The sequence below is a fragment of the Hylobates moloch genome, unplaced genomic scaffold (assembly GCF_009828535.3).
Source record: "Hylobates moloch isolate HMO894 unplaced genomic scaffold, HMol_V3 SCAFFOLD_2, whole genome shotgun sequence".
Taxonomy (NCBI): domain Eukaryota; kingdom Metazoa; phylum Chordata; class Mammalia; order Primates; family Hylobatidae; genus Hylobates; species Hylobates moloch.
In genome coordinates this window covers 160,746,471-160,771,994 of record NW_026652277.1, presented here as the reverse complement: position 1 = coordinate 160,771,994, position 25,524 = coordinate 160,746,471, and the positions used below count along the sequence as shown (strand labels likewise).

General features: G+C 39.8%; 1 protein-coding gene across 3 annotated transcripts in view; it reads right to left on the bottom strand.

The window, feature by feature from the left end:
- AIG1 (androgen induced 1) overlaps window positions 1-25,524 on the bottom strand; it is a 270,991-nt gene that overhangs the window by 224,015 nt on the left and 21,452 nt on the right. The window contains exon 2 of one of the 3 annotated variants that reach the window (XM_032160597.2): window positions 10,410-10,550. The exons of the other annotated variants lie outside the window; for them this stretch is intronic. Coding sequence (XP_032016488.1) covers window positions 10,410-10,550 — 141 coding nt within the window. The remainder of the gene's footprint in view (window positions 1-10,409; window positions 10,551-25,524) is intronic. 3 annotated transcript variants of the gene reach the window in all.

Below are 25,524 nucleotides of genomic sequence, written 5' to 3'. Positions count from 1 at the left end.
AGATAACCATGCATTTGTCTGCTAGGGCTGCCATAACAAAGCATCATACACTGGATGATTTAAACAACAGAAATTATTGTCTCACAGTTTTGGGAGCCAGTAGTCTGAAATCAAGATGTCGGCAGGATGGGCTGTGAGGGAGAATCTGTTCCATACCTTTTCTCTGGTGGTTTGCTGGCAACCTTCCGTGTTCCTTGGCTTGTAGAAGCATCACTCCATCTCTGCCTTCATGCTCACATGGTGTTCTCCCTGTGTGCATGTCTGTTTCCATACTTCTCCTTTTTATAAGAATACCAGTCACATCGGATTCAGGGCCTGCCCTACTCCAGGATGACCTCATCTAAACTTCACTAATTACATCTGAAATGAGCTGATTTCCAAATAAGGTTGCATTCCAAAGTACTGAGGTTAGGACCTCAACATGAATTTTAGAGGGACACAATTCAATCTTTAACAATTCATAAAGAAAATGAGAATAGAGCGGGAAAGCACACAAGCTCACTAGAACCATTCACCAGACCTTTGGGCATCCTTGTGGAAAAGCCACCATTTCCGTAATGGCCTCCATTCCTACCAACCATTTCCAAAAGTCAGTCCCCTGTTCCTGCCATCTGCCCATTGTAGAAGTCGGCTGCCTGCAGAGCTAAAACCTCAAGGAACATGTACTACCACCACTGAATGCATATGATAGCTGTGTGAGGGGCCTGACCTTGTCCTTAACTTTCAAAGCAAAGCCCCATGGCAGAACCCAGACTACTCAAAGTGTCCAAAAGACAAGTTAGAGAACTCAGCAATACATCCCCTAACCTAAAACGATCCACTTCGCTTATATTGCCAATTCAAGGATAGGACTGTGCTTGTGGACGCATTTTTTCTGGAGCTGTGGGAGAAATATTGATATCGTTCGGCAGTTTTTTTCTCAGTAAAACCCACTCTCCATAGTGTTTATAGTCAGCTTGAGAAAAGCATTCCAGCTATGATACTCCTAGACAAATATTTTGGACTTAAGGATGTGACCGATATTATTATTACAATGCACAACAGATTTCTGTGCTTCCTGGTGTGTGAAGGCCTATGCCCTACTGGCTCACTCTCATGGGTTCCTCAGCAACCTCATCTTGAACACTACTCACACCCGCTTCTGAGTGACATGAAGGGTCTTCTTTTGCGCTCACAAGGCTGTTTCAGTGTATCCGGCCGTGGTGGTGTCATGCACATTCCCTCAGTCTTTGATTTATCTGGCTTTTGTGGCATGGGACACTCCATCAACCATCTGTCTTACCCTGGCTTGACCACACCCTCACTACTATGCTATGATCTCACTGGTCTGTGCCATGTTGCCCTTATTTTTATTCAAAATTTTATCAAAATATAGAAATGCAGCAATGAGCTGGGAGGAATAATGAGATCTTACCTTAGTGGAGCTTAACTGTTAATATGCCATTTTATGCCCAGCATACACAAGCCTAACCTCTGGGGTTCAATTCGAGGCCTACTAGCTATATCTCTTGCACACATTCAGAATATTCTTTTTTTTTTTTTTCTTTTTTTGAGACAGGGTCTTGCTCTGTCACCCAGGCTGGAGTGCAGTGGCAGCATCACATCACACTAAAGTCTTGAACTCCTAGGCTCAAGCGATCCTCCTGCCTCAGCCTCCCAAGTAGCTAGGACATCAGGCGCACACCGCCATGCCCAGCTAATTTTTTATTTTTTATTTTTGTAGAGATGAAGCTTGCTATGTTGCTCAGGCAGGTCTTGAATCCCTGGCCTCAAGCAGTCCTCCCTGCCTCGGCCTCCCAAAGTACTGGGATTATAGCCATGAGCCCTACACTCAGGGTATTCTATAGTTTCTATATTTTCTCTGATCCAGCATTAAAACATAAAAACACAAACAGAAGAGTTCACACCTGGGAGAGGCTAAGATGTCTATGGTGAACAAATGTTACATACTCAAGGTCTTTGGAACTACAAAATGCCCACTTGGGACAAACAACCACTAAATTTCTGCACAGATGGCATCTTTAGCCTGGAAGGAGGGACTCTCATGGAGAAAGGAATCCCTTCACTATAGCAAGGTCAGAAAGAAGCTTCACCCTCATAATTAAAAGAGAGGCAGAGTCTTTCATATACTTCTGTGAAGGGATGAGAGGAGTATTAGGTAAAGACCTTTATGTAATAGGCTCTAAGCACAGTAAATTTTTAATGTTTCTGTTTTTAATTGTAGCATCATTTCTATTTCCACAGAATGGTTGGCTACAAGATTCATTCTTAAATTAAAAAGGTCCCAAAGAGGGACTAGTAAGGCAACAAAGGGGCCTTTCTCAGAAACTAGTATAAACCAACCCTCACCTCTAAATTTGCTGATCACATGGCTTCTGGGGAACAAGTCTGTGGTTGATTAAAATCAAAACAGAAATCTCTTCCCATCATCACCACCAGCAGCAACAGCAATCAGAAACATTGTCAATTCCTTCCATTCAGGGCAGAAAATGAAGGCAAATCATTTTGAGTAGAGTACTTTTCATTCACTTACTAATATGAATCCTGGCCAGTGACTAAACCTCTTCAAAGGCCCAGGTAATGCTCCTTTAAGTGAACAATTTTGTGTTAGAACTTATCAGGAAGAAGGATGTTCAGTAGCTCATTTTAGAAAACTTCTGTATTTATCACATCTACTTTGTCAATGCTATAAATGACCTCAAAGTGCTAAAACTGTGTACTTCTAAATACAGCCATTGACTTCCCCAGGGCAAAGGCAGAATGGATATATACATTCCACAAAGCAGTGTGGCTCCTAATGTGGGTGGACTTAATTTAGCTAATCAGTGTTACCTTAGAATCCAACAATAATTGGAAGGGGTAGAGTTTTTAATCATTTGTAATATACTGTACATGCCTCTTTCACTATACTTCTATGCTACTGTTTGGGCCTGACACCCCCATTACATCACAATATTTTTGAAGGCAGGGGCTGTGTGTTACTTGTCATTGTATTACTAAAATTAGCAGAGTGGCACACTGGTATTCAGAAAGCGTTTATCAAATAAATAAGTCAACTAATAAAAATGACTGTTCCTTCATTGCCCTTGTTCTGGTTTTAAATGTGTAATTTAGTGATACTTTCTGGAAGAACAGATTCTCTAGTAATGATTGTACTCTAATATCCATTTCCTAAGATATATATGTACACTAGATTTTCACCTAATGTAAATCTTCAGGATTCTGGGATAAAACAAAAAAATAAAATAAAGTAAAAATCTATTGTATGGAGTTTTATTTGCTTCTTTTAGTTTGCCTTTGGCTTGACATGGAAATACAGGACTATTTTGACATGTCTACATGTGTCTCTGCTCATAACTAACTTTTTAATTTTATTAAGTCAGTTATCTGTTAACCAAAACGAAATGTAAAGGAGTAGAGAGGGGATGAAAAAACAATATCAACCACTATTATTTTATCTAGAATACTGTTACATGTTAAATGCAAAGATAGACAATTAATATAATCTCCCCAGGATATGTTCTATGACCCTATATATATTATATTATATATTTATATATATAATTATATTTTATATATGATACATATTTATATATGATATATATTTATATATGATATATATTTATATATGATATATATATATCATATATATTTATACATGATATATAATATATGATATATATTTATATATGATATATATTTTATATATGATATATATTATATATGATGTATGTTTATATATGATGTATGTTTTATATATGATATCTTTATATATGATGTATGTTTTATATATGATATATTTATATATGATATATTATATGTATTTTATATATTATATGATATATTATATGTATTTTATATATTATATGATATATTATATGTATTTTATATATTATATGATATATTATCATATATTATATATTTTATATAATATATCATATATTATATATTTTATATAATATATCATATATTATATATATTTTATATATGTTACATATTTTATATACATATTATATTATATATATATATATATATCCTAAGAGGCCCTGAACAATGCATTTCCATTTAATATCTCATGAAATGTTTTAAGTCCTTCTGTTCCAGCTGAAAATATTTTCTCGGACATTAATTGAGGAGTCACATAGGTTTTTTTTTTTTTTTTAAGAATAAAAACCTTCAGTCTTATAAACTTAATTCTGAGAAAACATGGAACTAAATAGGTGTGCCAAAAGAGAAAAATATTAGCACCACATATCCACAAGATTGTGTTCAAAAGTAAACAAAGAACAATAAAGTCATATAAAATATTATCAATATAGTGAATAATACATCCATAAAGCAAGCTATAAAATATTTGTATTTTAAGTTCTCTAGGGATGAACATATTCTACAACAGGAAAAAACATCACTTTACTCTTACACATTTTCAGGAATATATTAATACCGTAGAAGACTGAATAGCATAAGCTAGGTCTGTTTCCCAAACTTTGCTAACACATTGGAATAACCTGAGAAATCTTTGAAAAATACTGATGCCAATGTCTACCACTAGAAATTCTTATTTAATTGATATAAAGGGAAACTCGGGCATTAGAAATTATAAAAACTCCCCAAGTGATTTTTTTGGTTTGTTTTCTTGTTTTTTAGAGAAGTCTTTATTATTATTTAATTTTTTATTTCCATTGGTTTTTGGGGAACAGGTGGCATTTCGTTACATGAGTAAGTGCTTTAATGGTGATTTGTGAGATTTTGGTGCACCCATCACCTGAGCAGTATATAGTGAACCCAATTTCTAGTCTTTTATCCTGCACCCGCTTCCTACCCTCTCCCCTAAGTCTCCAAAGTCCAACACAATAGGCAGTTTCTATGGTGTCACACCTGACAAACCACTCTGGATGCCGTCTCCCCAGTTTTCAGGGCTCTATCCCTCATGCCATCCTCTAAGAGTCTCCACTCTCCTCCCCTTCATCCCTACCTGCTCAGAGCCACCATTCACTGAAAGAATCTAGACCCTTAATCCTATCTTCCTCTCCTTGTCTATTCCAACTTATCCCTCTTTCCCCCAACCAATAATTCCTTGGAAATTCTTCTAAAATAGTGGAAGAAAAACAAAGTGATTACTTAATTAGTGTAATTTACACAATGTTGTGAATGTTGATGTGGATCATCCTTGCAGGCTACTCATACTGGAATTGATGGACTGTGCACTCCAGGATATTTTCATGCATTGGTCTCAGTGGTCTCCGAGATGCTACTATATGCACCACCTCATTATCTCATTTTCTCTCCTTATTCACCTAAAACAGACTCTTCAACAATGAAAGCCAGCAACCTGACATCTCACTTTAATAAACATTACCTACACTAGTTATTTAAAGCATCAGTAAGCAAAAAGAATTATATGAAAAATAACCTCTCAGGCATGCATAAAAAGATGACATGAAATAAAGCTTGAAAATTTTATAAGAGTGAGCTTAAATTAATTATATAAGAGAATAGGATGGGTGCGGTGGCTCACGCCTGTAATCCCAGCACTTTGGGAGGCCAAAGAAGGTGGATCACTTGAGGTCAGGAGTTCGAGACCAGCCTGGCCAACATGGTGAAACCCCATTTCTCCTAAATATACAAAAATTAGCCAGGTGTAGTGGTGAGTGGCTGTAATCCCAGCTCCTCAGGAGGCTGAGGCAGGAGAATCACTTCAACCTGGAGGCAGACGTTGCAGTGAGTGGAGATAGCGCCACTGCACTCTAGCCTGGGCAACAGAGCAAGACTTAATCTCAAAAAAAAAAAAAAAAAAAGAATAAGCTTTAAAACTTTAAGTATGACCATATTATTATCTTCTCTCCATTAGCATCTTACACAATCTTTACAGAGGGTTGCAATGTCTCTTTAAAATAAAGAGAATAAAGACATCAGAAGATTAAACTTAGTAAGCTTTAACTAACACATTTTCTAAAAATGACTCCTATTATTTCTTAAAGTAAGTGAATGCTTTTTAATTTTGTTGATTAAAGCTATGGACAAATATCAGTTCCTTCTTTTTTTCTGCTTTCTTTGTAAGAGCAATATTTTTAGCATTTTTCTATCCAAATCACATTAAGACAAAATAGTGAAATCAAAAGAATATTTTTAATGAGAACAAAACCTCTCCCATCCCTGAAATCAAAGGAAACAACCTAGGTCAATAAGCTACACGGAGTTTTCCAAGAGCAAACGGAAGCCCTCTTCATGTAAATCTTACGGTTCAGAGGATCCATTTGGCAGTAAGAATGGAGTAGAAACACTGACATTGGAAGAATAGAAAGTACCAGCACAAGCAGGGCCAAAAACCAAGCCAAGGCTGTCAGTGGGTGGCATCAGGACCCACGGGTTATATCCATACATGCTGAAATCAACAATGCTGATGGAAACTACAGAAAAGGTAAATATATTCTAAAGTCAGCATGACACCACTGGCAAGCAAACAAAACCGTACTTGAATGAAATTCAACTGTGGCTGAATTTTCTTATAAAGTGCTGGCCACAGGTCTGCCATTGACCCTTGTGTTTGGGTTTGGCACTGGGCCTCCCAAACAACAAAGAAGGTGAAACTCTACAAATATATACTTCTAATAAATCATTCTGTCAGTTAGACAGTAACATTTACATATCATCCTTCCAATTCCTAATTGGCTAATCAGTGACAAGACCAAATTACATAGTACTGAAAGCAATAAAAAACATAAGCATGTAAATGATATCACAATGGTCCATTGTTCTGCCAAGCTTACCCCACTTAAACACACTATTTCTATTTGGATAAACAAAGCTTTCATAATGATACCACTTTTATGAAGCCCCTAATCAAGCAAAACTAACCAACACAATACTTTGTTTAGGGGTATATACTACTAAAAAAGGAGGAGGAGATAAACACAAAATTCAGGATAGCAGCTACTTCAGGGCAGGAGGCAAAATTGTCTGGGAAAGTAACATGATATGGAAAACAGCAGTAGAGGTAAAATTATCTTTATAATTAGCTTTAAAAACTTATGCACATATTGTGCATAGTATTTTATGTTGATTATTTATTCCATGGTTAACTTTTTAATAATCCCTGTCTTGCTTAGAATATGGTGTGCTCTACGGAATAGAGCATAGCAAGTTTGGCTAATGCAGAGAGAGTATCTACGTTGCTAGTTAGAAACTCATTTGAAAGCTCTTTGATCTTTACAATATTTCTGGCTGAAAAGTTTATGAAGCTTTCTGCAGTAGTGGCAGCAAATAAAAAGAGCTGCTGATATTTACTACTTTTTAATAAAAAACAAATGTGGCCATTTTTGGTGGAATCAAAAAATATTATGTGGTTATTATCCTAAATGTAAGTGAAAACTGATGTTCTTTTTAAATCAAAAACTCTTCACTGAAATGTTTCCAAGATATGAAGTAAAAGTTAAAATTATTATTTTTTGAGTTATGCACTTTAGTCAATATGAAGATGGTTCTCTGATCTTTGGCAATTTCTCAAACAAAGGAATATTAGCTGATCATTTTCATCATGTAATTAGTATAGTAGCTACCTAGATAGACTGAAACTTTCAAGAGCTAAATACAGCTGCCAAATGGTTTGCATTTTTTAGTCCAATTCAAATAAATGAGATACCCATGGGAAAAAAATGCACAGAAGATGCTAACAAAGGTGCAATTAATCCATAAGAACAACACACCCTGGAGTTGTACAACACAAAAGTCTTGGATGATGGGGTGCTATTTATTTAGATAGAGAATAAGGGAGTAGAAGCAGGTTTGGGAGGTAAAATCAAGAAAAGTTTTTTAACATAAGTTTGAAAAGCAGGTGGTTAGATACAAGAATATAGAGTTCAAGAGAGACTGGGGCTCAAAATATAAATTTGGGGGACCATCATCACATAGAACGTATTTAAAGCCGCCATAATGCTAGTTGAGTTCCCCAAGGTAGTGAATGTAGACTACAAGGGGAAGACCGTCTAGAACTGATTTCTCAGGAATTAAACATTGAGAGGTTAAGAAGAGGAAGAGGAACCAGTAAGGGAGGCTAAGAAGAAACAGAAAATAGCCAGAATGGTCAGAAGAAAGCTAAGAGTGTCGCTTCCCAGAATCCAAGTTTTAAGAAAATGTTCCAAGAAAAAGAAGGTTAGTTACTAGGCTAGTCATTCCTGTGAGTTATTTAAGTAAAAAATCAGAATTAGCCACTGTATGTGTTGACGCAGTGGTTACTGATGACCTTGATTAGATATCCTTCACTGGGGCAGAGTGTGTTTCAGAGAGAATGGAGGAAGAGTAAGTGGAAACCAGAAGCGTAGACTTCTTCCAAGGAGTTTTGCTGAAAATAGAACCAGAAAAATAGAGAGACACTAGGAGATTTAAGACAAAGACAAATTTTATTTTGTCTTGTTTTGTGTAAGATGAGAGATGACAGCACACTATGTTTGTGGACTGATGGAAATGAAGCAGTTGAAATGGAAAACTGTAACACAGGAGGGAGGGGAGATACTCTGAGTAATAAAATGCTCGAGTAGGTATGAGGTTATAGATTTCAAGGTATACATGGAAGAGTTGTCCTTAGAAGCACAGACACTTTCTCTACTGCAATAGGAGAGAAAGTATAGTAGAGTTTCAAGTGGAGGTAGTTTGAGAAATTTGATGATGGGAGAATGTAGAAGCTTCTTCCGATTGCTTTTGTCATCTTATACTGAAACAAGCAGCAAGATCACCATGCCCTTTGGCTAATATGAAGATTGTTCTCTGAGTGAAAGAGACAGCTGAGTGAGAGGATTAGAGAGGGATGCCCAAGATTTGAGGATAGAGGAAAACAGGTGACAAAGAGGCACTGTGAGAATCAAAGATGAAACTGCCTAGGTAAGTGTAGTAGCTGGTTGGTCAGCACAGTACGGAGCGCTCATTGGATATCTGTGGTTAAAAACATCAAGCAAGATCACACAGGAGGCTTCTGTGATTTTCTGCAATCATTCTTAGCTGCTAGGGTACAGGCATGAGTAGACAAGTAGTTGAGTTTAATCCGGATTATAGATTTTTCAAATGAGTAAGACTGAAGGTAAACAGGATATGATGAGGGTATGCTGGGGTGTGCTTATAAGGTTGGGCCATGCACTCTAAGCCACTAAGAAAAATAAATGAGGAAACGAGGGGGTGTAGGATTGGGAAAGGTGATAAGGTCTAAATTTTTTGCTACAGCAGAATGTCTGAGAAATTCTCCCACTACAAAGTAACAGAGCAAGCCCCACTTCATCAAAAAGCAAGGGAGATTCTATCTGATAGGCATTCTCTTAGGAAAAAAAAAAAAAACTTCACTTTTCCTTTACAATGTAAGTCTGCTGGTACAGGGCTATTCTCTTTCTATTTGTGCCTAAGGTCACTAATGGCAATTTTTTAAATATCAAATTAGGTCATATAATAATGGTTTTCTGTGGTAATCAGATATTGGTTCATATATGTTGATTACAGTCAAGTTATGAGTTTAATTTGTGGTAATATATAGAAAAATTAAATGTATAAGATGGAAAAAATCATTTTAAAGTTACAATACTAGGTTGACTTTCAATAAAAATGTAAAGTAGGAATAAGGCAATTGCAATTGTATTACAGTATCAATGACACAGTCCTATTAACCTCTGGCTTATATTTGATAGAGATCCGTATCTGGATTGAAAGATATTCCTTCTTTTAAAATCATTTTTTTAAAGACAGAAGAGTCACTAAGAAATGATCAATTATTAATGTATACTTATCTATTGGCCATCCATATCAGCATGGCACTCTGATACTGTACCCATAAATGAAATCTCAAGGGAATTCACACTGTGCACTATTAAGGCTAAGTCTATTCACAGTGACAATAATACAACACTCTTCATCTTCTCTTCTTGATTCTGCTATTTAAAACCACCAATTTAAGAGCAAGAAGAGAAGCCATCTGATTGGATGAGATCTTTAAAATAACTTAGTCACTCTCATGCTAGATAGGCCTAAATTAGACTGCAATTTACCTTTGAAACTGACCAATGATAAAAGCATATTAAAATTTCAGAAGAGATACCTTAGCCAGCTTATCAATTTATATTCATTCATGTAAACAGCATCGAAGGCAGGAAAAGCCCATATTCAGATCAGTACTTTCAGGTGCTAATTAACAAATAATTCTTAAGTACTCATTAAAGTAGTATCTCTGTAGGAAATATCTGGCCAGAATTTCTCTATAACTTTAACCAGGAAAACAGCATTAAAAAGTATCTAGGGCCGGGCATAGTGGCTCACGCCTGTAATCCCAGCACTTTGGCAGACCGAGGCGGGCAAATCATGAGGTCAGGAGATGGAGACCATCCTGGCTAATATGGTGAAACCCCGTCTCTACTAAAAATACAAAAAATTACCTGGGCGTGGTGGCACATGCCTGTAGTCCCAGCTACTCGGGAGGCTGAGGCAGGAGAATTGCTTGAACACAGGAGGCAGAGGTTGCAGTGAGCCGAGATCAAGCCACTGCACTCCAGCCTGGTGACAGAGTGAGACTCCGTCTCCAAAAAAAAAAAAAAAAAAGTATCTGTAGTTAAAACCACACTAACTCAGCTCAATTTTTGACCAATAGTCTGCATTAGTGATATTTTAGCTTTATATCATTTCTACTTCATTGTTGAATTTTTTATTTTAATTCCTCTCTTGGCTTGTTCAATAAAAATGCAGTAATAAATAGGATGAAAAAACAAGATGAGGTATATGGACAGTATAGTATGTTCTGAAAACTTACATAACTGATAATATGTTTTAATTATCTTAGGAAGATAACTTGGTTAGGTATAAAATTTTTAGAAGACATAATTTTTGCCTCAAAATTCTTTAGGTGTTGCTCTGTTACTTTCTTTGACTCAGAGTCTAAATAATACACAATAAATTTAGATGATCCAAAAAATTGTAATTTTTGCTCCTTACTAGGTAATTTTCTGGAGTGCTCTTTGTGTATGTTTTATTTGGTTTTTCATGCATGGCTACTTATATGATAGCTAATCATTATTTTAAACCTCAAACTTTGCCAGGATGAGTCCAGCTAAATGTCATTTCTTACACATTTTGCCTGAAAGACAATTAACCTTTCGATTCATATACTAGTCTTTTAATTTTTTTTTGCTTTCTGCGCTAGGAATTTTCTTCAATTTTGTTTTATTATTTTTTTCTAATTACTATAGTTTATTATTCAGGAATAATCAACAATTGTTACTGAAGTTCCACTCTCTTTACCTCACGGGTTTCTCTTTCATTATTTTCCTTTTCCTTTTCTTCTAAATTCTGAAAAAATTTCTTTAGCTTGTTCTCCATCACACTGATCTGGTTTCCCACAGTATCAATTTTACCTTTTACTGCCCCCATTGTGGATGTTAATTTTGCTATTGCATTTCCTTTTTTGTTTTTGCCATTGCATTTTTAGAGTCTTACAACTAACATCATCTCAGCCACTCCCCTTTTCAACTCATCCTGTTGCCTTTTCATTTCTCAATTCTCAACTCATGGCATTGTGCTCTGTTTCACTGAGACTACACCTTTTTCAATATAGCGAGGATTCTGAACAGTTTTCTAAACTCTTTTGTTTCCTATTGTAAATAATTTTCACTGGTGTTCTCTTCTTTAGCGTTTTCAGGATGATATATATTTCCTTTGTTCTACAATAATTTTCAATGGTTGCATAAAGTTGTTATTTTTTTCTATTTGATCAACCTGGAGCAAGGAAATATTTGTCTAATGCTAGTATTAATATTTTTCAATAGATAGGATATGGAGACTTATCTAGCGGTCACTTTTTTACTTGGGTGCTATTCTAGTCCCAGATCTATGGTTGAAAATGTTTGTATGTACAATTCTAGCTCAATTTAGTACAATAGTGCTTTGCAGGCCTCCATGCAACAAACCTCAGCTCTATTGAGAAGGCATTTTCCCCTACTCACTGGCTGGTTGTCTCACTCTGAAGCAATGAAGTACATAAAATAGAAACTACAAGCCTCAGTGTACACTGCTGCTAACTCTTCCCATTAGCAACAACCTACAACACTTTATTTGTGTATATTACATCTCCCAGGATGTAATGTACTTCTGTTAGTGCTTTTACTACTTCTTCCTACCCATTTTCTAGGTTTCTGCCACCAATTTGGCAACACATTGGCTGCCTCCCAGATCTGCCACCCTGAAATGAAAAGAAGTCTTTCTAGATGCTTATTATCTCTGAGTCAAACAGAAAAGAATCTCATGGCCACCATCTCAGATTTTAGACCAGCAGATATGGGGGGACATCAATCACATAGAGGCACACCACATTTTACTGCACTCAATTCGCAGATAGTGTGATTTTCTTTTGTTTTTAACAAATTAAAGGTTTTGTGGCAACCCTGCATCAAGCAAGGGTATCAGTGCCATTTTTCCAACAGCATATGCTTACTTCCTGTCTCTGTGTCCCATTTTGGTAATCCTTGCAATATTTCAAACTTTTTCATTATTATTATATCTGTTATGGTAATCTATGATCAGTTATCCTTGATCTTACTATTATAATTGTTTTGGCGCACCTCAAACCTCACCCCCATAGAAGATGGCAAGTGCAATCCATACATGTTGTGTGTATTCTGACTGCTCCACCGACTGGCTATTCCATTTGTCTCCTTCTCTTCAGGCCTCCCTATTTCCCAAGATCCAATAATATTGAAATTAGGCCTATTAATATCCCTACAATGGCCTCTAAGTGATCAAGGGAAAAGAAGAGTTGCACATCTCTCACTTTAAAGCAAAAGCTAGAAATGATTAAGCCTGGTGAGGGAACCAGACATGTCGAAAACCTAGACAGGCCAAAAACTAGGCCTCTTGTGCTAAACAGTTACCCAAGTTGTGAATGCAAAGGAAAAGTTATTGAAAGAAATTAAAAGTACTACTCCAGTGAACACTGAAATGATAAGAAAGAAAACAGGCTTATTGCTGATATGGAGAAAGTTTGAGTGATCTGGAGAGAAGATCAAACCAGCCACAATATTCCCTTAAGCCGAAACCTAATCCAGAGCAAGGTCCTACCTCTCTTCAATTCTATGAAGGCTGAGAGGGATGAGGAAGCTGAAGAAGAAAAGTTGGAAGCTAGCAGAGGCTGATTTATGAGGTTTAAGGAAAAAAGCTGTCTTCATAACATAAACTGCAAGGTGAAGCAACAAAGTAGAAGTTGCAGCAAGTTATACCAAAGATCCAACTAAGATCATTGCTGAAGGTGACTGCACTAAACAACAGATTTTCAGTGTAGACAAAACAACCTTCTATTAGAAAAAGATGCCATCTAGGACTCACAGCTAGAAATGAGAAGTCAATGCCTGGCTTCAGAGTGATTTTTTTTGTACAGGGAGGGATGGTTGTTTTGTTTTTTCAGAGTCAGAGTCTCAGTGTGTCACCCAGGCTAGAGTGCAGTGGCGCAATCACAGCTCACCACAGCCTTGAATTCCTGGGCTCAAGCAATGCTCCCACCTCAGCCTCCTGAGTACCTGGGACTACAGCCACATGCCACCACACATAGCTAATTTTTAAATTTTAAGTAGAGATAGACTCATGCTATGTTGCCCAGGCTAGTCTCAATCTCCTGGCCTCAAGCAATCCTCCTGCCTCAGACTCTCAAAATGCTGGGATTACAGCCACAAGCCGCTGAGCCTGGCCTGACCTCAAAGCTTTGATGGACAGGCTTACTCTCTTGTTAGGGGCTAATGAGACTGGTGTCTTGAAGTTGAGGCCAATGCTCACTTACCATTTCAAAAATCTAAGGGTTCTGTTTACAGCATGGTTTACTGAATATTTTAAGCCCACTACTGAGACCTACTGCTCAGAAAATAAAAAGACTTCTTTCAAAATATAACTGCTCATTGACAATGCACCTAGTCACCCAAGAGCTTTGATGGAGATGTAAAGGAAAACTAAGGTTTTCATGCCTTCTAACACAACACCCATTCTGCAGCCCATGGATCAAGAAGGAATTTTGACTTTCAAGTCTTATTATTTAAGAAATATAGGTTGGGGATGGTAGCCGATCCCTGTAACACCAACACTCTGAGAGGCTGAGGCAGGAGGACTGCCTGAGCCCAGGAGTTTCAGATCAGTCTGGGCAACAAAGTGAGACCCTGTCTCTACAAAAAAAAAAAGAAAAAAAATCAAAAAATTACCCTGACATGGTGATGCACACCTGTAGTCCCAGCTACATGAGAGGCTGAGGCAGGAGGATCTCTTGAGCCCAGGAGGTCAATGCTGCAGTGAGCCATGTTCATGCCACTGCATTCCAGCATGGGTGAGAGAGATATATCCTATCTCAAAAAATAAACTAATAAATGTATTTCATAAGGCTGTAGCTGCCACAGGTAGTGAATCCTCTGATGGATCTGGGCAAAATAAATGGAAAACTTTCTGGAAAGGATTCACCATTCTATAAACTATTAAGAATATTTGTAATTTATGGGAGAAGTCAAAATATCAACATTAACAGGAGTTTGGAAGAAGTCAATTCCAAACCCCATAGATGATTTTGAGGACTTCAAGACATCAGAGGAGAAAGTTAACTGCAGATGTGGTAGAAATTACAAGACAACTGGAATTAAAAGTGGAGTCTGAAGATATGATTGAATTGCTACAATGTCATGACACACTTGAACAGATCAGGTATTGCTTCTTATAGATGAGCAAAGAAAATGCTTTCTTGAAATGGAATCTACCCCTGTTGAAGATACTGTGAACACTGTTGAAATGACAACAAAGGATTTAGAACATTACATACACTTAGTTGATAAAGCAGCAGCAGGATTTGAGAGGATTGACAACAATTGTGAAAGAAGTTCTATTGTGGGTAAAATGCTACCAAGCATTGCATGGTACAGAACAATCTTTCATGAAAGGACAAGTCAATCAATGCAGCAAACTTCACAGGTCTCCTATTTTAGGAAATTGCCAGTCACCCCAACCTTCAGCAACCACCACCCAGATCAGTCAGCAGCCATCAGCATCAAGGCAAGAGTCTCCACTAGTAAAAGACAATTACCCAATGAGGGCTCAGATGATCATTAACATATTTTAGCAATGAAGTGTTTTTAAATTAAGGCATGTACATTTTTTAGACATAATGGCATTGCACACTTGGTAGATTACAATAAAGTGTAAACATAACTTTTATATGTACTGGGAAACCAAAAAATTCATGTGTTTCACTTTATTGCAACATTCACTTTACTGCTGTGGTCTGAACCCAAACCCACAATCTCACCAAGGTATGACTATATTGGAAAACAATTTCACCAGATTTGGCTTCTGTGGGACTATGTTCTCACATCCTGAAAACTGATCAACTATAAATTCTAAGTTTTTGATATTATAATGAATTTTCATACTTATCTTTTTATATATACAGTATATAAACTTTTAAAAATATACCTATATCTATGGATGGATAGATAGATAGATGATAGAGCTATCAAACCCAATTTTCAGATGAAGAAATTAAAGCACTGAGAAGATGAGCAGATAAGTATTTGTCAAAGAAACAGCTAGAGGCAGAACTAGGCTGCAAACTCAAAAGATTTTACTCCAGAACCTGTGCCCTTAATCACTGAACTTTCTATCCTTTCTAAACACTAAGTTAAGCAATTAGTTTCATCCTAAAATGAGGAGAGTCCTCTCAACTCTTGGTTCTTGTCCCTGGTCACAAACGTGTAACAATTAGAATAACAGACAACATTTATAAAGTACAATACTTAATATGTGCCAGACATTGGCTTATGCAATTTTCATACTATTATAGTTTGAATGTTTGATCCTTCCAAAACTCATGTTGAAATTTAATTCCCAGTGCTGGAGGTGGGGCCTAATGGGAAGTGATTGAGTTATGGGGGTGGATCACTCAGGAATAGGTAAATCCCCTCTCTGGGTGGCAATAAATGGGTTATATCTCTATTAGTTCCCACAAGAGCTGGTTGCTAAAAAGAGTGTGGCACCTCTCCTCTCTCTCTTGCTTCCTCCCTTGCCATGTGATCTCTTCATACTCTGGCTCCCCGTTGCATTGCACCATGAGTTTATGTTGCCTGAGACTTTCACCAGATGCCCGGTCTTCCAGCCAGCAGAATCATGAGCCAAATAAATCTTTTTCCTCTACAAATTACCCCGTCTCAGGTATTCCTTTATAGCAACACAAATGGACTAAGAAAAATAAATCATCTAATTTAATCCTCACAACAATCCTATATGGTAGGTACTATTATATTCCTGTGTAACATACGAAACAAACAAAATAGAAGCTTTATGACTTAGAGAAGGTAATAAACTCACCCCAAGTCAGAGAGCTCGTAGATGGAAAAGCTGGGATTCAAACTAAGTGTAACTCCCAAGCCCAAGTGCTTATCTCTTATATTATGAAGCCTAATATATTCATCATATCATAGGTATTAATAGATGTATAATACACTATATATAATTCTCCAATAAATTGGTAGTATATTTCACTAAGCAGTCTTTTTTTTTTTTTTTTCGAGACATAGTCTCACTCTGTTGCCCAGGCTGGAGTGCAATGGCATGATCTCGGCTCACTGCACCCTCTGCCTCCCAGGTTCAAGTGATTCTCCTGCCTCAGCCTCTGGAGTAGCTGGGATTATAGGCACCCACCACCACCTGTGGCTAATTTTGTATTTTTAGTAGAGACGGGGTTTCACCATGTTGGCCAGGCTAGTTTCAAACTCCTGACCTCCGGTGATCCACCTGCCTCAGCCTCCCAAAGTGCTGCGATTACAGGCGTGAGGCACCATGCCTGGCACTGCTAAGAAGTCTTATGTTAAGAATTACCATTTTACATTCTACTATAAATACCTGGTGAAATAGAAATGTTCTTCCATCATACACAATTAGTTGCAAATTAGCCAGCAACATTTGTGGAACACATTTGTGGAAGGACATTTCAATCCAATGTTTCCTGTATTCACTTTGGTAGATCCGTGTTCACTGCATCGAGAGGCATGCTGACCCTCTGACTTCTGATAGGTTTAATCAATGAGTACTGGCAGGAAATTGGACAGAGAAAGAACAGGAAACACGAGGTCTTTGTTCTGTTCACACACCCTCTGAAGGCACCCTGCACACTGGATGAGCACCAAAGGTCAAAGCTCCAGGCCTGGAAGTGATACTCTCCAGTCCCCAGTTACTAACCTACATGTTTTGTGCTATATTTTGTGATCTCTACATCCTGCCCACAATTGTAAATGGTTCTTTCACTAAACTCATTCAAATTATCCACTTTGAGTGCACCATTTCTCTTCTCTGCCAGGGCTTGGGCTGACACAGAAGTAATCTCTGGCATAGAATATGCCATAATAGTTTAGAAGAGGATATTTTCCCATTCTATAGGGATTTTTAATGTTCATACGTCTATTTTAAAACAGCAAAGGTATACATATGTAATTACAAAAAAAAAGATGTATAGTGTTATAGAAAATACTCTTTTCTCAGACTCCTAAAGTTGAGAAGCCAACTCTTCAAATTGGACCTAATAAATCACTCATGACTAAAGCACAATTTTAATGCAAGATGAATGGAATGCATAAGGCAGACCCCATGATTACTGCACACAGAAAGCCATTCTTGCTTTCTTCAGCCATGCTGATTCTATCCTAATTAGGATGCTCTATGAAACTGAAGATTTATGTCTGGCTCAAGGTTTTATGAGCCCAAACTAAATGTGCCTGATATCACTGAATTTTATAAACATCTAGCCAAAGACAGCTAGTCACTTATATTTATGAGATATGTGGTGAAAGATCTGCAGTTAATCTACTGAACAGGAAATTGTAGGTTTACACACCCTGAGTGATCATTGCCATTATTTTTCTATCTATTCTATCCCATTCTATAGCAAGAATATAGAGAAATCAGTACTCCAAGTATTGGAGGGTGTCTAAATTGATTTAAAGTTAAGATATTCTCTTAAAGATGTCAGTATAGCAATTCTGCCTTTAAGAATTTATCCTAAGGGCAACCCCCTTTGGGTCCCCTCCCATTGTATGGGAGCTCTGTTTTCACTCTCTTAAATCTTGCAACTGCACACTCTTCTGGTCTGTGCTTTTCACAGATCGAGCTGAGCTTTAGCTCGCTGTCCACTACTGTTGTTCACTGCCATCGCAGACCCACCGCTGACTTCCATCCCTCTGGATCTGGCAAGGTGTCCGCTGCACCCCTGATCCAGTGAGGCATCCATTGCCACTCCGATCAGACTAAAGGCTCACCAATGTTTGGGCATGGCTAAGCACCTGGGTTCATCCTAACTGAGCTGAACACTAGTTGCTGGGTTCCACAGTTCTCTTCCGTGACCCACGGCTTCTAATAGAGCTATAACACTCACCACATGGCCCAAGGTTCCATTCCTTGGAATCTGTGAGGCCAAGAACCCCAGGTGAGAGAACAAAAAGGCTTGCCACCATCTTGGGAGCAGCTCGCCACCATCTTGGGAGCTCTAAGAACAAAGACCCGCTGGTAACATTTGGTAGCCCATACTGGGATTCTCCAAAGTGGTGAGTAATATCGGACCACTTTCACTTGCTATTTTGTCCTATCCTTCCTTAGAATTGAAGGAAAATACCAGGCACCTGTTGGCCGGTTAAAAACAATGAGCATGGCCGCCTGACTTAAGACTCAGATATGAGGCTTCCTGGGAAAAGGCTTTCTAACAACCCCCAACCCTCTGGGTTGGGAGCATTGGTCTGTCTGGAACCAGCTTCTGCTTTCACAATTTTTCTGGGGGAAGCTGAGGGCCGACTAGAGGCAGAAAGCTGTCGTCCTGAACTCCCAGCATAAGCCAGTTCAGATCATGGCGCAGCCAGAAGTCTCTACTCAACGGTTGCCCATGCGTGTGCCCCTATCTTTCCTTCTGACCCATACCTCCCAGGTCCCGACCACAACTTTCTTGAAAGTGTAGCCCCAAAATTCTCCTTACCTTTGAATCTACTTCCTCTGATCCCTGCCTTCTAGGTACTAATGCTTCAGACTTTCACTTCCTCTCCCAAGTATTAGAGCAAGTTGTATCTCCAAGGGGATCTAAGGAAGCTCTACGCTGTGTCCTTAGGCCCCTAGGCTATGAACCCAGGGAGTCTCATCCCTGGTGTCCCTCCCAATTTAGGCATACAGCTCTCAACATGGGCAGTTATGTGGGACCTGTTCCCCACCATCCTTGCCAGGGCCTTAGAACTGATGACCCAGTACTTTAACAACTGGAACTGGGTCTACAACAACATAACAGATCAGGATGAAAGCGAATTGAGTAAGTCAAGGCAGAGAGAGAGAGGGGAAAGAGAGGCAGCGGGTGGGGAAAGAGAGGCAGAGAGAGAGAAAAAGAGAGACAGAAGTAGTAAATAAAAAAAGTGTGCCCTATTCCTTTAAAAGCCAGGGCAAATTTAAAACCTATAATTGATCATTGAAGGTCTTCTCCATGACCCGATAACACTCCAATACTACCTTGTTGTCAGTGTAAACAAGGGTGTAGCCTGAAAACACTGAGACCACTGACAACCCATAGCCTTCCTATCAAAAACTCTTAACCCAGCCGTGGATGGCCCAAATGCATTCAATCTGTAGCAGCAACTGCTTTGCCAACAGAAGAAAATAGAAAAATAACCTTTAGAGGAAACCTCATTGTGAGCACACCTCACCAGTTCAGAACTATTCTAAGTCAAAAAGGCAAAAAGGTAGCTTACTAACTCAAAAACCTTAAAGTATGGGGCTATTCAGTTAGAAAAAGGTGATTTAACATTAACCACTGAAAATTCCCTTAACCCAGCAGATTTCCTAACAGGGGATTTAAATCTTAATTACCATACAAAGGTCCGACCAGACCTAGGAGGAACTCCCTTCAGGACAGGAGGATAGACGGCGCCTCCCGGGTGATTGAGAGAAAAACGACAATGGGTATTCAGTAATTGATAGGGAGACTCTTGTGGAAGCAGAGTTAGGAGAATTGCCTAATAATTGGTCTGCTCAAACGTGTGAGCTGTTTGCACTCAGCCAAGCCTCAAAGTACTTACAGAATCAAAAAAACTCTATCTCAATCCTGAGTCAAAAGGTTACCTACACCCTCTCTGAAATGAATTTGCAGAAGGACTATTGTTTATGGGAATGCATCTTGATGGAGCAGCTGGGTTGCTATGAAATACTCAGGAACTCACCCCAGCTCTAGGACTCACCCCTGAGCACAAAGGCAATGTTGGGCACGCTGGAAAAGGACCACTAGAATCCGGCAGCCTGGACCCCTTTCTTTGTGGTCAAGAAAGGTGGGAAAAGGGGTGCAGGACTGCTACATCAGTGAGCGTAACGAATCCAATAAGCAGAGGTCCATGGGTTGTTACACATCTTGGAAAGGAATAAGCATTAGGACCATAGAGGACACCTCTGACTAATGCTCATTAGAAAATGACTAGGGGTGCTGGCATCCCTATGTTCTATTTTCAGATGGGAAACGTTACCCGCAAGGCAAAAAACACCCCTAAGAAGTATTCTGGAGAATTCAGCCCAGTCAGAGTGCATGTACCTTTTTCCCTCTCAGACTTGAAGCAAATTAAAATAGACTTAAGTAAATTCTCAGATGACCCTGATGGCTATATTGATGTTTTACAAGGGTTAGGACAATACTTTGATCTGACATAGAGAGATGTAATGTTACTGCTAGATCAGACACTAACCCCAAATGAGAGAAGTGCCACCATAACTGCAGCCCAAGAGTTTGGCGATCTCTGATATCTCAGTTACAGTTAAGTCAATGATAAGATGACAACAGAGAAAAGAACAATTCCCCACAGGCCAGCAGGCAGTTCCCAGTGTAGACCCTCATTAGGATGCAGAATCAGAACACGGAGATTGGTGCCACAGACATTTACTAACTTATGTGCAAGAAGGACTAAGGGAAACTAGGAAGAAGCCTATAAATTATTCAATGATGTCCACTATAACACAGGGAAAGGAAGAAAATCCTACTGCCTTTCTGAAGAGACTAAGGGAGGCATTGAGGAAGCAAACCTCGCTGTCACCTGACTCTATTGAAGGCCAACTTATCTTAAAGGATAAGTTTATCACTCAGTCAGATGCAGACATTAGAAAAAAACTTCAAAAGTCCGCCTTAGGCCTGGAGCAAAGCTTAGAAACGCTATTGAACTTGGCAACCTTGGTTTTTTATAATAGAGATCAGGAGGAGCAGGTGGAATGGGACAAATGGGATAAGAAAAAGGCCACTGCTTTAGTCATGGCCCTCAGGCAGGCAGACTTTGGAGGCTCTGGAACAGGGAAAGGCTGGGCAAATCAAATGCCTAATAGGGCTTGCTTCCAGTGCAGTCTACAAGGACACTTTAAAAAAGATTGCCTGAATAGAAATAAGCCACCCCCTCGTCCACGCCCCTTATGTGAAGGGAATCACTGGAAGGCCCACTGCCCCAGGGGATGAAGGTCCTCTGAGTCAGAAGCCACTAACCACGTGATCCGGCAGCAGGACTGAGGGTGCTCGGGGCAAGCACCAGCCCATGCCATCACCCTCACAGAGCCTCGGGTATGCTTGACCATTGAGGGCCAGAAGGTTAACTGTCTCCTGGACACTGCTGCGGCCTTCTCAGTCTTACTCTCTGGTCCCAGACAACTGTCCCGACCTGTCACTGGACAACCGGACAACTGTCCTCCTCTGTCACTATCCGAGGGGTCCTACGACAGCCAGTCACTAGATACTTCTCCCAGCCACTAAGTTGTAACTGGGGAACTTTACTCTTTTCACATGCCTTTCTAATTATGCCTGAAAGCCCCACTCCTTTGTTAGAGAGGACATTCTAGCAAAAGCAGGGGCCAATATACACCTGAACATAGCAGAAGGAACACACGTTTGTTGTATCCTGAAGTCTGGGCAACAGAAGGAAAATATGGACGAGTAAAGCATGCTCATCCCATTCAAGTTAAACTAAAGGATTCTGCCTCCTTTCCCTACCAAAGGCAGTACCCCCTTAGACTCGAGGCCCAGCAAGGACTCCAAAAGATTGTTAAGGACCTAAAAGCCCAAAGCCTAGTAAAACCATGCAATAGCCCCTGCAATACTCCAATTTTAGGAGTACAGAAACCCAACGGACAGTGGAGGTTAGTGCAAGATCTCAGGATTATCAATGAGGCCATTGTCCCTCTATACCCAGCTGTACCTAACCCTTATACTCCACTTTCCCAAATACTAGAGGAAGCAGAGTGGTTTACAGTCCTGGACCTTAAGGATGCTTTTTTCTGCATCCCTGTACATCCTGATTCTCAATTCTTGTTTGCCTTTGAAGATCCTTCAAACCCAACGTCTCAACTCACCTGGACTGTTTTACCCCAAGGGTTCAGGGATAGTCCCCATCTATTTGGCCAGCCAGTTCTCATACTTGCACACTCGTGTCCTTCGGTACATGGATGATTTACTTCTAGCTGCCCGTTCAGAAACCTTGTGCCATCAAGCCACCCAAGCACTTTTAAACTTCCGCGTCACTTGTGGCTACAAGGTTTCCAAGCCAAAGGCTCAGCTCTGCTTACAGCAGGTTAAATACTTATGGCTAAAATTATCCAAAGGCACCAGGGCCCTCAGTGAGGAACGTATCCAGCCTATACTGGCTTATCCTCATCCCTAAACCCTGAAGGAATTAAGAAGGTTCCTTGGCATAACAGGCTTTTGCTGTTATATTCTGCTGTTATATATTCTGCCTGTATAATAGCCAGGCCATTATACACACTAATTAAGGAAACTCAGAAAGCCAATACCCATTTAGTAAGATGGACACCTGAAGCAGAAGTGGCTTTTCAGGTCCTAAAGAAGGGCCTAACCCAAGCCCAAGTGTTAAGCTTACCAACGAGGCAAGACTTTTCTTTATATGTCACAGAAAAAACATGAATAGCTCTAAGAGTCCTTACACAGGTCTGAGGGACCAGCTTGCAACCCGTGGCATACCTGAGTAAGGAAAGTGGTGTAGTGGCAAAGGGTTGGCCTCATTGTTTATGGGTAGTGGCAGCAATAGCAGTCTTGGTATCTAAAGCAGTTAAAATGATACAAGGAAGAGATCTTACTGTGTGGACATCTCATGATGTGAACAGCATACTCACTGCTAAAGGGGACTTGTGGCTGTCAGACAACCGTTTGCTTAAATATCGGGCTCTATTAATCGAAGGACCAGTACTGTGACTGCACACTTGTGCAACTCTTAATCCAGCCACATTTCTTCCAGACAATGAAGAAAAAATAGAACATAACTGTCAACAAGTAATTGCCCAAACCTATGCTCCTCTAGGGGACCTTTTAGAGGTTCCCTTGACTGATCTCGATCTCAACTTGTATACTGATGGAAGCTCCTTTGTAGAAAAAGGACTTCGAAAGGTGGCGTACGCAGTGTTCAGTGATAATGGAATACTTGAAAGTAATCCCCTCACTCCAGGAACTAGCACTCAGCTGGCAGAACTAATAGCCCTCACTCGGGCACTAGAATTAGAAGGAAAAATGGTAAATATATACAGACTAAGTATGCTTACCTAGTCCTCCATGCCCATGCAGCAATATGGAGAGAAAAGGAATTCCTAACTTCCAAGGGAACACCTATCAAACATCAGGAAACCATTAGGAGATTATTATTGGCTCTACAGAAACCTAAAGAGATGGCAGTCTTATACTGCTGGGGTCATCAGAAAGGAAAGAGAAATATAAAGGAATCGCCAAGCAGATATTGAAGGCAAAAGAGCCACAAGGCAGGACTCTCCATTAGAAATGCTTATAGAAGGACCCCTAGTATGGGGTAATCCCCTCTGGGAAACCAAGCTCCAGTACTCAGCAGATGAAATGGAATGGGGAAACTCATGAGGACATAGTTTCCTCTCCTCAGGATGGCTAGCCACCAAAGAAAAAATAGTTTTGCCTGCAGCTAACCAATGGAAATTACTTAAAACCCTTCACCACACCTTTCACTTAGGCAGTGACAGCACCCATCAGATGGCCAAATCATTATTTACTGGACCAGGCCTTTTCAAAACTGTCAAGCAGATAGTCAGGGCCTGTGAAGTGTGCCAAAGAAATAATCCCCTGCCTTATCGCCAAGCTCCTTCAGGAGAACAAAGAACAGGCCATTACCCAGGAGAAGACTAGCAACTAGATTTTACCCACATGCCCAAATCTCAGGGATTTCAGTATCTACTAATCTAGGTACTTTCACTGGTTGGGCGGAGGCCTTCCCTTGTAGGACAGAAAAGGCCCAAGAGGTAATAAAAGTACTAATTCATGAAATAATTCCCAGATTCGGACTTCCCCGAGGTTTACAGAGTGACAATGGCCCTGCTTTCAAGGCTGCAGTAACCCAGGGAGTATCCCAGACGTTAGGTATACAATATCACTTACACTGCACCTGGAGGCCACAATTCTCAGGAAAAGTTGAGAAAATGAATGAAACACTCAAACGACATCTAAAAAAGCTAACCCAAGAAACCCACCTTGCATGGCCTGCTCTGTTGCCTATAGCCTTACTAAGAATCCGAAACTCTCCCCAAAAAGCAGGACTTAGTCCGTATGAGATGCTGTATGGACAGCCCTTCCTAACCAATGACCTTGTGCTTGACCGAGAGATGGCCAACTTAGTTGCAGACATCACCTCCTTAGCTAAATATCAACAAGTTCTTAAAACATTACAGGGAACCTGTCCCCGAGAGGAGGGAAAGGAATTATTCCACCCTGGTGACATGGTATTAGTCAAGTCCTTTCCCTCTTAATTCCCCATCCCTAGACATATCCTGGGAAGGACCCTACCCAGTCACTGTATCTACCCCAACCGCAGTTAAGTGGCTGGAGTGGAGTCTTGGATACGTCATACTCGAGCCAAACCCTGGATACTGCCAAAGGAACCTGAAAATCCAGGAGATAACGCTAGCTATTCCTGTGAACCTCTAGAGGATCTGCGCCTGCTCTTCAAGCGACAACCGTGAGGAAAGTAACTAGAATCGTAGATCCCCTTGGCCCTCCCTTGTCATATTTTTCTTTTTACTGTTCTCTTACCCCCTTTCACTCTCACTGCACCCCCTGTATGCTGCTGTACTACCAGTAGCTCCCCTTACCGAGAGCTTCTATGGAGGATGTGGCTTCCTGGAAATATTGATGCCCCATTGTATCAGAGTTTTTCTAAAGGAAACCCCACTTTCACCGCCCACACTCATATGCCCCCGCACTTCAGGCCACACATCTCAATCCCTGTATCTTTAACCTCCTTGTTAAGTTTGTCTCTTCCAGAATCGAAGCTGTAAAACTATAAATCGTTCTTCAAATGGAGCCCCAGATGCAATCCATGACTAAGATCTACCGCGGACCCCTGGACTGGCCTGCTAGCCCATGCTCCAATGTTGATGACATTGAAGGCACCCCCCCCAAGGAAATCTCAACTGCATGACCCCTACTACGCCCCAATTCAGCATGAAGCAGTTAACAGCGGTTGTCAG